The following is a 15,844-nucleotide window of genomic DNA, read 5'->3' on the forward strand; positions in this document are numbered from 1 at the left end:
GGCGAAAATCCACATAATAAAAAAATCTAGCACGCCATTAGTGGAATCTCATGGGTGCTGTGGAAGTCCATTCACTCTTTGTTCTTATATTATTATAGAATTTATAATCTTACACAAATATATATTTGTGTAAATAATTAATAAAGTAATTATTAAAGTAAAGAAATAAGAAATTGCATATGTCCTTACACGTAAATATATCACTTTTACCATATCATAATAAATAATAAAAGTTAATATAGCATAACGAAAAAATGTTTTATATAACTATGTATGTAATATATATATACACACATATATACATAATAAAAAGTTCACGAGTCGGAAAAGCATTTAACGCTGTCGTATGTAATGTTACATAAAAAACTATTTTATTTTTAAATTACTGCAAAAAACTGCTCTATAAAATGCCATTTTAACTCTATACAAAACAGTGTTATTTTAATTTTGTAACATAGTTCTAATTTCCTTGAAAAATTGATATTAAAAATTCTGCAAAGTGACAATAACATAAATAAAAACGTACTATAAATTTTATTTCTTTTATTATTATTTAAACAGAAACCTTTTAACCAAAAAAATTTTGTTCTACAAAATAGTTGTTTAAATTTCCTACAAAAATAATGATATCAAAAAATAAGGATATCAAAAGGAACACGAGAAAAATAGTAAAAAAAATTTCCGACCAATAGTTTTCGAGATATATCACTTTAAAGTATTGGACATGATAATAAAACTTTATAAAAACGGACCCAACGATGTTGACCTTGATATACAATATGTTGTCAAGATCATGATCCTGAGTAACTTTTCCTTATAACTTAATCGGCGGTCTCTTATAATTTTTGAGATATTTAAAGTTAAAGTTTAATTCGAAACGAAAATTTGGTTTGGGTTATATAACGTAATCCAAACCAAATTTTAGTTTTAAATCAGAAATAGGTTTGGGTTAGGTTATATCTTTCGGAAGTGGAGCCCCCCCTATAAGGGGGGGGGGGGGGCGGAACTCACTGCATCCACGCATATACTTTACAATGCGAAGCAAGGAAATTAAAATAAATAAAAAAATTAAACAAATTTTAACAAAAAAATGTCTATATCTTGAAAAAATATTGAATAAAAAATAAATCAAAAATTACATTCATGGATAGAAGCTACACATGGAAGATACTCGCGACAGTGATCTTCACAACATATGTTAAGGTCAAGGTCATTGGCTCCGTTTTGCAACGTTTTATTATCATGTCCAATACTTTAAAGTGATATATCTCGAAAACTATTGGTCGGAAATTTTTTTTACTATTTTTCTCGTGTTCCTCGTGAAAAATGTCTTCAGAAACGACCTTTCAAATAGGGGGCCACAGTTATCGTAATCGTGCCAAAAATTGCGCCAAATGAAAACAAATTTATGCTATAAAATTTATTTCTTTTATTTTTATTTAAATACCAATATTTTAACTAAAAAAACTATTATACAAAGTAATTGTTTTAATTTCCTAGAAAAATAATGATATCAAAAAATGTTACGCCAATTGAATAAAAACTTATGTTATAAAATTTATTTATTTTATTATTTCCAATATTAAGTAAAATTTAATAAATTGCAATATAATTAAAATCGTAGGGCGCATAGCTAAAATAGTTATTTTATAATTAACTAAGTGCACAAAATTGTAATATACATACGTCTAATTCTTTGGGATGTATTTATTATAAAAAATTATATAAGATGATATAAAATGAACAATCACATATGTATACATTCTAATAACCAAATATATTCTGAAAAGTTTAATTAAAAAAAGATAATATTTAACTAAAATTAAAATTTAAAAGATTCATACAAAAATTATAAATTAAATAAAAATTTATACAAAAAATTAAAAATTAAAAGCTTATGCGAAAATTAAAAATTAATACATCAAAAAATAAAAAAAATTTTTCTAAATCTTGGCGCTGCTAATTTTCAAAATTAATAACTGCAATGTATTTTAAAGTAACAATTATTATAATAATTAAACATTATTACATCAATAACTGCAACGTAAATGTATGGAGTATGTTAATATCTTTAGCATATTGTTCAGTTTAGCAGCACCAAGATATGTAAGAAAAATTTTTTTTATTTTTTGATGTATTAATTTTTAATTTTCGCATAAGCTTTTAATTTTTAATTTTTTGTATAAATTTTTATTTAATTTTTAATTTTTGTATGAATCTTTTAAATTTTAATTTTTGTTTAATATTATCTTTTTTTAATTAAACTTTTCAGAATATATTTGGTTATTAGAATGTATACATATGTGATTGTTCATTTTATATCATGTTATATAATTTTTTATAATAAATACATCCCAAAGAATTAGACGTATGTATAGTACAATTTTGTGCACTTAGTTAATTATAAAATAACTATTTTAGCTATGCGCCCTACGACTTTAATTATATTGCAATTTATTAAATTTTACTTAATATTGGAAATAATAAAATATATAAATTTTATAACATAAGTTTTTATTCAATTGGCGTAATATTTTTTGATATCATTATTTTTCTAGGAAATTAAAACAACTACTTTGTATAATAATTTTTCTAGTTAAAATATTGTTATTTAAATAAAAATAAAAGAAATAAATTTTATAGCATAAATTTGTATTGTTGTGCCTCCGGGAGAGGCACGGTGGTTGGGATCGTTTGCCGGAAGGAATTTAGGAATTCGGACTCCGCCCGAGAACTACACGTACTTTAGTTAAATAATTCAGACACTTTCCACGTTAAATAAATAGATAAATATCAGCTTCATTTGTGACTTGGCTTATTTACAATGTTCCCGCACATTAACTCGCGTCGCGTGTCGCGATAGCAGATATCTCAACGTGCGCGTGTCTAGAGTCGAGTTTCGGTCTCGAGACTCGCTTCTCGCTTCTACGTATATTCTTCTGCCGACTGCGTGGCTATTCGATATTACGATAATTATCGACACTCGGTTTGACACTCGCGACTGCTCGCGATTTTACCTGCGTTTAAGAATAAAGGTTGCGCGCGTTATGGTAATTAGTAATCAAGACTGCCCGTTTGATAGTTACTGTGACCGCGTAATATTAATTAATGATCAAGACTGCTCGCGTAATCTTAATGGTAGAGACTGCCTGCCGTTGGTTAGCGGTGGGCCTTTTTATTAACTCCCTTTGGCTTCCCGGGAGGGGGTCGTTTAGCGATAAGGCTGTGTGTCGTGTCGCTTGATTTTGGCAATATCCGGATGCAAGCTAAAGTTCTAAGTAGGACTTCTTTGCTTGCACTTTCGCAATTTCTTTATTCTTTTTTATTTCGCAATAAAATGATTGCGCGGTCGCTCGGGCTTCGCGCGTGGCTCGCGTTGTCAGCGCTTTGCTCGGTCAACGCTCATAACGTGATCTGTATTCGCGTTACACGTTGAGCAATGCCATCATATAAAATAATATATATCTAGAATAGTATATATCTAGAATAGAATAGTATATAGCCTGTTCGGGCTATTACAGTATTCATTTGGCGCAATTTCTTGATATCATTATTTTTGTAGGAAATTTAAACAACTATTTTGTAGAACAAAATTTTTTTGGTTAAAATGTTTCTGTTTAAATAATAATAAAAGAAATAAAATTTATAGTACGTTTTTATTTATTTTATTGTCACTTTGCAGAATTTTTTAATATCAATTTTTTAAGGAAATTAGAACTATGTTACAAAATTAAAATAACACTGTTTTATAGAGTTAAAATGGCATTTTATAGAGCAGTTTTTTGCAGTAATTTAAAAATAAAATAGTTTTTTGTGTAACACTTTTTCATATGGCGCATGCACTTGCCGCCTTTTTTTTACTTTTTTTCAAAAAGGTAAGTTTTTAGGGATTATATCATTCCTTTTTGTATAGTATATGTTAAATATCTTTAAATTAATAAGCAAAGAACTCGCCACCACCCCCGTCATATTTCATCAAAATACGACGGTTCTCTTTGCTTGCTATAGATATCCAGATCCTTTAAATTTCTTTGCTACTCTTATTGTAAGAATAATGGATAATTACAAATCAATGTATCATTAGAAATATACATTTATTATTTAATATACAATGAGATATACAATCTATGATTCTAAATCCATTGATGAATAATCGTTGCTGCTTATCTAGTCATTAGTAAATACATAAATAAAGCGGAAAAAGTGAGTTATGTAATTCTATTTTTAATAGTAAGGGTAAAAGATAAGAACAAATTATTTGCGATTTATATAAATATTTTTTCGCAGTTCACAAATAATGCAGAATATGAAGCATTGTTCGCAAAATTGCTGATACATTACGAGAAATTCTTTTATATGGAACTGATCGAAATACAATTATTAAATGATTAAATATTAATCACAAGTTTGATATTACAAAAATGTATTTTTAATAAAGAATTTTTTATATAACTGCTTCTTTATTTTATAATATCCAATATATATTATTTATTAGCCATTCTTTGTAAAAATATTATATAAATATCTTTAGCACTTCTAGGCCACTGCCTTTTTTTAACTTGCGCATCATCAGCTTCGACTCAAATATTAGATACTCCTCTACATATACTTATATAACGACCTTCATCGATACGTGAACCATGATGAAGTATAGCATTCATCGTCTTATACAATTGTCCAGCTACTAAAGTAGTGTTAATAGGAGAGTTCTAACTCAGGTCCTCCGAGGGGAGGTGAGGGACGGGGGGTCCCGCGCGGGCGAAGGAGCATGACGTCACGCGGGCGGAGGGGGATTTTGGTGGCGCGGGGGAATGACGTTACGCGGGCGGGGGAGCTTATCACGGGAGCATAAATAGCGCGGTGTATTACAAAGAGCGAGTGCCGATGTCCGGCTGCTCGAATTTATAAACATTATAAACAAATATCGTCTCACACTGCACTATTGCACGTGCGGCATTATTGAATTTCGTAGAAAGATGATAAGGTTAGCGCCGATGTCCGGCTGCTATAATTTATTATAAACAAAATAGAACCATCGCGGTGGTCTCTTCATTTTTTCCAGGAAGAGCCGCTCGCGCACTATTGCGCGTAACATTAGAATTAGATGATAATGCAAGCGCATGTCCTGCTGCTATAATTTATTATAAACAAGATAGAACCATCGCGGTACCATAACGCGATAGATGAAAAATATAATGAAGAACGAAGGGTGTCAAGAACTCAGTATGCGATTTGAATGTTTGCGGTCCGTATATCGGTTGAAAAAGATACAGTGGGTACTTGTATTTTTTGTGTGTCAAGTGTTCGGTATGGAGGAAGATTTTTTGATAATCTGCACAAAAATGGAAATAGATAATAATTTCGAGGCAGTATTAGATGAATCGTCCGACGAAGATCAAATGGAAATAGAGAATAATTTTGAGGCAGTATCAGATGAATCGTCCGACGAAGATCACGCATTGTTAGATGACAGTGATTACAAGAGTGATCAAAGCGAGAACCTTAGAGAAATTGTTGACAAGATAGTGCCTCATTCGCAAATTATTGCGCTAAACGGACGTACGAAGTGTTGTGCTATATACTTTTATTATACCACGGGTGGTTCTTTTGCTGTATGATCTCTATAGCAGACACTGATGCCGGGTACATGTATGCTGTTCGGAAGCATGTGATTGAGATATACGACGCGATAAGTGGCCGGTTCTGCTCCAATTGCAGACTTCCGATGTATCAGATCTTTCCATGCAATATGTGCCCAATTTGCACACAGTAAAAAAACATTGTCATAAAAAGTGTGAAAAAATAATAAATAAAAAACATGGAAAACACCGAGCAAACCGAACGCAACCTGTTGGAGCTGTCACACCGAGTCACTATCTTGGGCGAGTATTTCGCGTGGGCGCAGCGATGCGAGGAATTTATCAAACAGCTCGAAGAACACAGTCGTGTCAAGCGTCCGTGACTCTCGATCGGAGTTCGACAATCTTTGGTGGCTAGAATCGCGCGACTCGAGGTGCGAGGACTCGATTAGAGAAACGGTTTATACACAGCGGTGGTGATTACAGTGGTGACAATAACGCGGAAAGACTCGTTTGGCGAGAGATCGATACCGCGTTCGAAAACCGTATACTGACCGGTGCGGTGATTAACGCAGACTATATCGAACCGGGAAAATTTCTCGAGGACGCGAAAGACATCATGCTCGAACACGTGCAAAAAGTTATGGAAAGACATAATAACGTAAAAGTGAACACTGTGTTCAACGGTGAATTCGTGTCGGGTGATAAGAGCGCAAATAAGAGTGTAAATACCAGAAACTATGAACTCTTTCGCACGTCCGATTTACACGAGTGGTACGAGCGACGCGTCGTCGAGCCCACGCTTGCCTCGCTAGAAGAATTTGAAGAACGCGATAGCGAGTGGGCGTTGTCGCGAATTCTCGATTTATATATATATAACTATAAATATAAATAAATATAATCCAATGCGCACGGGGTGCCACATTAAATTACCGCGAGAAATAACAATGAAGAGAGCGGTAATAAACGTGCAATCTAAAGACAATGCGTGTTTCGCGTGGGCGGTGGTCGCCGCTCTATATCCAGCCGAAAGAAACGCGGATCGGGAATCTTCATATCCTCATTACACGACAGTGCTAAATCTCCAGGATATTGAGTTTCCGATGACATCGAGTCAAATTAAAAAATTTGAACTTCACAACATTTCGATAAATGTATACTGCATCGAGAAAGAAAACAACATTGTCCTGATACGTCTGAGCGAACAAAAGAAAGACAGACACGTCAACTTGCTGTACATGCAAGATTCGCAAGACGTCGGACATTTCGCGTGGATCAAGAATGTATCCCGCCTCGTGAGCTCGCAACTGAGCAAACGTAATGGCCAAAAATATATCTGCGATCGGTACGTATATTTAATAAAAATGCAATAAATATAATGTATGCGAAAGAAAAACTAATTATTTCTATTTTTTTTTACAGATGTTTACACTATTTTAGATCGGACGACAAGTTGCAGTCGCACATTGTAGATTGCCGAGAAATGAACGAGTGCGCCATCCGGTTACCGAGTGATAAAGACAAGTGGCTCGCGTTCGACAACCACAACAGAAAGGAGCGACTTCCCTTCGTCGTATACGCCGACTTGGAGTGCGTGCTGAGGAAAACCGACGATGATCCGATGGCGTTTACGTACACGTTTCAGCGAAGCGATATAAAGTTACGGTTCATCGATTCGTACAAATTTCTCAGTACTAGTCTCGAAAAATTGGCATCGTTTCTAAATAATGATAAACTTCAAATTTTAAAATCGAAATTTCAAAATTTATCGATCGAAGAGTTCAATTTATTAACGCGAAAAGGCGTCTTTCCATACGAATACATTGACTGTGTCGATAGGTTGCACGATACATGTTTACCACCGCGCGAATCATTTTATAGTTCCTTGACCGGTGACACCGTATCCAAGAGCGATTACGCGCACGCTGAAAACGTCTGGAGGCGGTTCTCCGTTCGAACGCTTGGCGAATACAGCGACTTGTATTTAAAAACGAATGTCTTGTTATTGGCCGACGTTTTTGAAAATTTTCGCGACAAATGTATCGAGAGTTATGGGCTCGACCCCGCGTATGGGAGTGGTGCACTTGGACACAGTATAATTGGACACGGTGCAAATGGACACGTTACAAATGGACACGAGATTTTGCACACGGTTCAATTGGACACAGTGCATTTGGACACAGTAATTTTGGATACAGTAGCTTTTGGACACATAAGAAAATACGCATCGTTTACTTGGACACCGCTCAATTGGACATTGTTCATTTGGACACCGTTCGTTTGGACACAGAAAGATGCGCACCGTTCATTTGGACACCGTTCGTTTGGACACCGTTATTTGCCCACCGTTCGTTTGGACACCGTTCATTTGCCTACCGTTCGTTTGGACACCGTTCATTTGCCCACTGTTCGTTTGGACACCGTTCATTTGCCCACCGTTCGTTTGGACACCGTTCATTTGCCCACCGTTCGTTTGGACACCGTTCGTTTGGACACCAAAATTTGATTTAAATTATACGACGTAATCCACACCAAATTTTTGTTTTAAATAAGAAATAGGTTTGGGTTAGGTTATATCTTCCGGAAGTGGAGCCCCCCCGCAGGGGGGGCGGAACCCACTGTATCCATGCATGACATCCAAATATGCGAAAGGCTAAACAAAGTGCTAAAAGCAATGTAAAATTAATGACATCAGTATCAGAGATATATAAGTATGAATATATTTTATTTTGACAGATATTATAACCTTCAAATGTATCTCCTTTTCACGATTTCATATTTTACATAGATTTACGAGTATAAAGTGTTATAAGAATACTGATTATATTTTCCCAAAATGATTTTTATTTCTCTCCATCTGTTACATATTCAAACAAATAGTGCGCATGTTTCTGTGTACAAATGAACGGTGTCCAAACGAACGGTGGGCAAATGAACGGTGTCCAAACGAACGGTGGGCAAATGAACGGTGTCCAAACGAACAGTGGGCAAATGAACGGTGTCCAAACGAACGGTGGGCAAATAACGGTGTCCAAACGAACGGTGTCCAAATGAACGGTGCGCATCTTTCTGTGTCCAAACGAACGGTGTCCAAATGAACAGTGTCCAATTGAGCGGTGTCCAAGTAAACGATGCGTATTTTCTTATGTGTCCAAAAGCTACTGTATCCAAAATTATTGTGTCCAAATGCACTGTGTCCAATTGAACCGTGTGCAAAATCTCGTGTCCATTTGTAACGTGTCCATTTGCACCGTGTCCAATTGTACTGTGTCCAAGTGAAGGCCACTCCCCGCGTATTACTATACCCTTCCCGGATACACGTGGGATGCCATGCTAAAACATACGAATATTACGTTCGAATTACTTACAGATATCGATATAGTTATGTTTATCGAACGTGGAATACGCGGTGGCCAGAGCCAATGTTCCGGCAGATACGCACGAGCCAATAACGTACATGCCGTTTTACGACCCATCGAAATCATCGTCGTACATGATGTATTTTGATGTAAACAACTTGTACGGTTGGGCGATGTGTCAACCGTTGCCCATTTTCGATGGGTCGACGACATCTCTGACATTGACGTTAGCGCGATCGCTTCGGATTCGCCTACAGGTTATATTCTCGAGGTCGATCTGGAGTATCCGCAACATCTTCACGACGAAAAAGAATATGTCTTATTTAAAAAAATGTATATCTTAATTTGTCATTTTAATCAATCTCATTTTTCAAAAATTTTGATGATACGCCCCTCTATTGTATGTGAAACCCTCGATATGTTACTTCGTATAAGATAGTCTCCACAAAGAAACTCATTTAAAGTCTGTTCAAGAAAGTAAGCGTTTTATAAACTATATTATTAATTTCGTTTCTCGAACGTTCTAAAGCGAGACGTTACGTGCGAAGCCTTGTTTTCATTCCGTGTTTGCGGTTTCTTCGTATCGTTCGATTCTGACAAACACCTCGTTGTCGATAGCCGATTGGCTCTCGGAATCGAACGATCGAAATTCCTCATTTTTTGTAGTACCCGTATCAACCGGGATTCTTGTGCGTGGATCGGAAAGAAGGGTTTTTCGTTTAGACACTTCGTCGCAAGCCTTCACCGGGAGCACACCGAACGCCTCACGCTCATAAAGTTATAATTAAACGATAATTCGTGTGTCCGCTCATATCTTGCTGTCGCGTGCGATTACCTAAGACGGTCCGGGAGTTGGTGTCGAAAAGAATAAATACTGTTCAACAAACTAAACCCGGACAAATCAATTACGTCCTATCTCTCCGATCGGCGAAACAAATAAATTCTGTTAATGTGGACGTGTAAATCGAAGGCGCGGCTACATTAAATGGTCCTTCGAGCCGGATTTTGGAAAAACAGATAGTGATTCGGTAATCAGTTCGCGGAGTGCGAGTGAGAACGCTGACACGCTAAGGTAACAGCACTTATAAAAACTATCGCGAGACGGAGACGGTGCGCGATATCAAAACATCTATCCGCATTCCGCTGCCGTAAATAATAACGCGAGTGCGTTGAAAGGACTTCCGGAAAATAAAGTGCGCGAAGTCAACCTTGCATCCCTTTGCATTATTAAAGTTGTGCTCTTAAGCACAACGTATCATTATTATTTGCGCCCTGCGTAATCCGCAGTGCCGCGCAAATCTCGCGCTTCTTAGCGCTTTGCACAGCTTAAGTGTAATCTTTGTGCTCTTTAGCACTCCGCACCTCAAAGTGCGTCCTGCGTAATCCGCAGTGCCGCGCAAATCTCGCGCTTCTTAGCGCTTTGCACAGCTTAAGTGCAATCTTTGTGCTCTTTAGCACTCCACGCCTCAAAGTGCGTCCTGTGTAATCCGCAGTGCCGCGCAAATCTCGCGCTTCTTAGCGCTTTGCACAGCTTAAGTGCAATCTTTGTGCTCTTTAGCACTCCGCACCTCAGAGTGCGTCCTGCGTAATCCGCAGTTACACATAGTTGTCGCACGCTTTAGCGCGCGGCACTGTTAAGTGAAAATTATAGTGCGTCTTCGCACATCCGCGTGCGACGGACCAGTCGTCACGCTTCAGCATCTCTACAACCCAAAGGTGGTGAATTGTTGCTGAAAGGCTTCATCTTATCGGCCTACCATCATGACGGACTCGCTGCAGGGCCTCCTCATCGAGCAATCTATTACAATAAGCTCGATGAAACGAGTGTTCCCCAACTTTAAGAAAATGGGCAAGGCCAACGTCACGCAATACAAGGCGAAGAGTCGACTGGACGCCTTGGAGACATTATGGGAAAGGTGTCAACGTCTCAACGTCCAGCTTCAGCAAATAGCAACGGCCGACGAACAGCGTACAGTCCCATACTTCACCGAGGAGGAATTCTTTACGGCCGAGGACGTCTACCACGAAGCGGCGGACTACCTCGCAGACGTGATAGGTAAATTCTCCCGGTGCGACCCAAATGCGGCATCAACGGTAAGCGACATTTCTTCCCGCGAATTGTCTGGTGCGGTTTCATTGCAATTACCACGCATCCCGTTGCCGAAATTTTCCGGTAATTTCGCGGAATGGGAAAACTTCCGCGGAATATTCGAATCGCTCGTCGCCTCGAAAGAATCGCTGTCGAATACGCAGAAATTACATTATTTAAAAGCCAGTGTCACGGGCGAAGCTGCTGTATTAATTAATCATGTTAAGATTGCAGACGCAAATTACGATGGTGCGTGGAAATTACTTATTGAAGAGTACGATAATCAAAACGCGATTATTCATGCGCATATTCATGCTTTCGCTGATTTGCCTATTATGAAAACGGAATCCGCTGTCGAACTCAAAAGTTTACGCGATACCGTTGCCGCGTCATTAGCCGCGTTAACAAATTTAGGCAGACCTGTTGAAAAATGGGATGACTTATTAGTCTATATTGTTTCGCAAAAATTTAGTCCACGCACACGTAATGAGTGGAATCTGCAACGCGGTAAATCAACCGCATCTCCGACGTACGAAGAGATTCGAGATTTTATGACGTTGCGAATTCGAGGACTAACCGATCATTCTAAGTTAAATGCCGATACTTCGTCTCATAAAAATAAAGGCTCTAATCGGGCCTCGGTGAATAACGTAGCCACCGAAAAATGTTTGAATTGTTCCGGCAATCATAATTTGATGTTATGCGACGAGTTTAAGCGTAAATCCGTCGAACAGAGAACTCAGTTTCTCAAATCACACAAATGTTGCTTTAATTGTTTAAAAGTCGGCCATTTCCCGACCTCTTGCAAGAGTAAAAAACGCTGTAATTTGTGCCGACGAGCACATCATACGCTCTTGCATCGTGCATCAAATATACCAGTACAGAAGATTAGTGAAAATTCTGTTTTGGAAAACAAAACTCTTAACGCTCAACCGAGCGGCTCGGCCACCCCTGAGATAAAGAACGAGACCGCCGTCGCTTCCGTTCAAACGATTCATTCGCCGCTGAAAAATCCGCCGAACGTGTTACTAGCCACCGCATGGGTAATACTGCGTACCATCGAAGGACGTAAATTTAAAGTTCGTGCGTTGTTAGATCAAGGCTCGGCTGTTAGCTTTATTTCGGAATCGTTGTGTCAAACTATGCGCACGAAACGTTCTCGCGCAAGCCTCCACGTACAGTGTTTCGGCGAACGATACAGTGGCGTAGCGAAATCTCAGGTGTCTCTTACTCTCGAGTCTGGTAATGGGCGAGGTTCCTCCACCTTTTCTTTGACTGCTTTCGTATATCAAAAAATTACGTCATACGCTGGCTCAAAGACTCAAACCGTAGATTATTGGCCGCATTTACGGAAATTATCTCTCGCGGATCCGGATCCGTTTAGCAATCATCCGATCCATCTGCTCATAGGATCAGATTTATATGGATCGTTATTAAAGCAAAGGGTAAAACATGGTCCGACCGGAACTCCGACGGCCCAGCTTACTGCTTTAGGATGGATATTATCCGGTCCTACCGGAACTTCTAATTCAATTACCGATTCCGCGACTTCATTAAATTGCGTAACAATTCCTTCGCTCGATTCCCTCCTTCAAAAATTTTGGGAGATCGAGGAAATTTCTTCCGAAATTCAGCTGTCGGAAGAAGATAAAAAATGCGAACAACATTTTGTCGAAACACATCAGTGTGCCGAAGACGGCCGCTATATAATACGGTTACCATTTAAAACCAACCCTCCGCTCGATATAGGAGCTTCGCGCGAAACTGCCGCGCTTCTTTATTCGAAATTAGAACAACGCCTACGAAAAAATCCGGATCTCGCGAAACCCTATCATTCTTTCTTAAATGAATATAAATCTATGGGTCATATGAAACTTGTCTCCGACGAAAATCCGACGCTTAACCAAGCGGTGTACATACCGCATCATCCGGTACTACGCGAGTCTAGCAGCACGACGAAACTTCGCGTAGTATTTAACGCGTCGTGCAAAACGAGCAATGGTTCTACATTAAATAATCATTTAATGACCGGGCCTAAATTACAACGCGATTTGTCCTCAATTATCCTTCGTTGGCGTCAATTTCGTTATGTGTACACCGCCGATATCGAAAAGATGTTTCGACAGATCCGCGTTCATCGAGACGATGTCGATTTTTTGCGGATATTTTGGCGATCTAATATTAATTCTCCGATACGATCTTATCGATTGCTTACAGTTACATACGGTACTGCTCCAGCTCCGTATTTAGCCATGCGCGTTATCAATCAATTAGCTATCGACGAAGGTCATTCTTTTCCAAAAGCACAAACAAGATCCAGTTCTTTGTTATCGCTTTATCCCTTTCTCGGGAAAGGAAAATTAATTCGCCTTGGCGGGCGGATTGACCATTCGTCACTCAGTTATGATGAACGGCACCCTATAATTTTACCGAAACATCGAGTTTCGGATTTATTAATTGCTCAAGCTCATAAAGCCTCTCTTCATGGAGGCACTCAATTAACGTTAAGAATTTTACGCCAAAATTATTGGATAATTTCAGCGCGCACCAGTGTAAAATCTCTTATACGTAGTTGTGTAAAGTGCGTACGCGAACGCGCACGTACCTCGCAACAGCTGATGGGGAATCTCCCCCAGCCCCGCGTCACGCCTTCGGCTCCGTTCTCGCACACAGGCGTCGATTACGCCGGGCCGATGAATATTATTCCGTCAGTCGGCCGCGGTCAACGATCCAAAAAATATTATGTTGCCGTTTTTATTTGTCTCTCGACAAAGGCCGTCCATTTAGAATACGTAGATGATTACGCTACTAACGGTTTTCTCTCCGCCTTTCGGAGATTTGCAAGCCGTCGCGGTCTTCCATCCGACATGTACAGTGATAACGGCACTAATTTTCAAGGCGCGGACCGCGAATTAAACACTACCTTTCAGCGACTTGTCGCTGACCCTCAAATACAAGACGCTATCGCTAATGATAACGTAAAATGGCATTTTATACCTCCCTCTGCTCCGCATTTCGGCGGACTTTGGGAAGCCGGTGTCAAAGGATTAAAGTTTCATTTGAAACGAGCGATTGGTTCCCGAACATTATCGCAGATCGAGTTCGCTACGCTGCTGTGTCAAATCGAGGCTTGCCTAAATTCCCGCCCGATTTCCGCGTTACATGATGATCCGAATGACTTTTCCGCGTTAACTCCGGGTCATTTTTTAGTCGGTCGCCCGTTAGTAAGTCCGCCTGAAGAATCTGTTTTAGATATCGATTCGAATCGGCTGTCTCGATGGCAGCAAGTGCGTGCGATTTTAGAACAGATCTGGCGTTCTTGGTCTTCTGATTATTTGCATACATTGCAACAAAGGCGTAAATGGCGAGAAAACAAACCGGAGCTCAAAATTAACGAGCTGGTATTGTTGAAAAATAATTTGGCACCGCCTTCGAAATGGGAACTTGCCCGAATATCAGACGTACATCCGGGATCGGATGGGCATGTCCGAGTAGTTACATTGCGTACTGCCAAAACCACTCTAAAGCGACCAATAACGCAGATCTGTCAGCTACCGATATCAAGTGACACTGGCTCTTAAATTAACTTGCGTTTTCTTTATGCGTTAATAATTAAGTTTGACTTTAATTATCGTCACGCTCTGTATATGTACATATATCTACTCTAAGAACGCTTATGTAAATAACCCTATGCTAAGATTTACTGATTAAGTTGATTCATGTATTTCGATGATCCTTATCTGTACTCTTTCCTATTATTGTATGTTGAAAAATTTGCTGTAGAGCTCTTCGGACCGTCTGATCGAGAATTATCATTAAGATGTCGTGTATCGATTATAGTGGTAGGATTTAACCAGTTATTTCGTAACCTACCCGGTATACGAGGCGAGCGGGATGTTCAAGAAAGTAAGCGTTTTATAAACTATATTATTAATTTCGTTTCTCGAACGTTCTAAAGCGAGACGTTACGTGCGAAGCCTTGTTTTCATTCCGTGTTTGCGGTTTCTTCGTATCGTTCGATTCTGACAAACACCTCGTTGTCGATAGCCGATTGGCTCTCGGAATCGAACGATCGAAATTCCTCATTTTTTGTAGTACCCGTATCAACCGGGATTCTTGTGCGTGGATCGGAAAGAAGGGTTTTTCGTTTAGACACTTCGTCGCAAGCCTTCACCGGGAGCACACCGAACGCCTCACGCTCATAAAGTTATAATTAAACGATAATTCGTGTGTCCGCTCATATCTTGCTGTCGCGTGCGATTACCTAAGACGGTCCGGGAGTTGGTGTCGAAAAGAATAAATACTGTTCAACAAACTAAACCCGGACAAATCAATTACGTCCTATCTCTCCGATCGGCGAAACAAATAAATTCTGTTAATGTGGACGTGTAAATCGAAGGCGCGGCTACAAAGTCCAAATAATGTTTATGACATTTACATACGAGTAGAACGTTTAATGGCTTTTTTAAACATTAATATCTTAATAATTGTGACATTATGACAATCTATTAATTTTACATGAAAAGAGTAATCATATATAAGAGGTTCTTTCCATTAAAAAAAAATTCATAAATTCAGTACAAATTCAGATAAATTAATATGTGCATATTTCGTGCAAAGTGCATCGGCATTAATGTGTATGTGTGTATGTGTTTACAGAGTTTTATATATAATTATATAGAGTATAGAGTTATATTATAATTTTATAGAGTTTCATAAAAATTTTCCATATCGTCATATACAATATATATATATATAAGAATACCCTTATCCAAGGATTAATATTACACATTTCACAATAACTAGCAACCGATATT

General features: G+C 38.6%; 2 protein-coding genes across 2 annotated transcripts; both read left to right on the forward strand.

Annotated features, from left to right (window-relative positions):
• Positions 1-6,484: 6,484 nt before the first annotated feature.
• LOC138942488 (uncharacterized) lies at positions 6,485-10,014 on the forward strand. The gene is made up of 3 exons (XM_070312724.1): positions 6,485-6,924; positions 7,002-7,211; positions 9,909-10,014. The coding sequence occupies exons 1-3, from the start codon at positions 6,485-6,487 to the stop codon at positions 10,012-10,014; spliced, it is 756 nt and encodes a 251-aa protein (XP_070168825.1).
• A 685-nt stretch (positions 10,015-10,699) lies between these two features.
• Positions 10,700-14,608, forward strand: LOC138942489 (uncharacterized). The gene is made up of 2 exons (XM_070312725.1): positions 10,700-10,994; positions 11,475-14,608. The coding sequence occupies exons 1-2, from the start codon at positions 10,700-10,702 to the stop codon at positions 14,606-14,608; spliced, it is 3,429 nt and encodes a 1,142-aa protein (XP_070168826.1).
• The last annotated feature ends 1,236 nt before the right edge of the window (positions 14,609-15,844 follow it).

The sequence above is a fragment of the Polyergus mexicanus genome, unplaced genomic scaffold, assembly GCF_030449975.1.
Source record: "Polyergus mexicanus isolate NDT 795.1 unplaced genomic scaffold, iyPolMexi1.0 SCAF_22, whole genome shotgun sequence".
NCBI lineage: Eukaryota > Metazoa > Arthropoda > Insecta > Hymenoptera > Formicidae > Polyergus > Polyergus mexicanus.

Bases quoted from the DNA above. Each gene is read 5' to 3' on its own strand.
- LOC138942488 (XM_070312724.1), top strand. From the start codon at position 6,485: ATGCGCACGGGGTGCCACATTAAATTACCGCGAGAAATAACAATGAAG. The intron at 6,925-7,001 runs GTACGTATATTT...TTTTTTTTACAG, and splicing joins CAAAAATATATCTGCGATCG to ATGTTTACACTATTTTAGAT. The intron at 7,212-9,908 runs GTACACGTTTCA...TGTAAATCGAAG, and splicing joins GATGATCCGATGGCGTTTAC to GCGCGGCTACATTAAATGGT.
- LOC138942489 (XM_070312725.1), top strand. From the start codon at position 10,700: ATGACGGACTCGCTGCAGGGCCTCCTCATCGAGCAATCTATTACAATA. The intron at 10,995-11,474 runs GTAAATTCTCCC...ATGACTTATTAG, and splicing joins CTACCTCGCAGACGTGATAG to TCTATATTGTTTCGCAAAAA.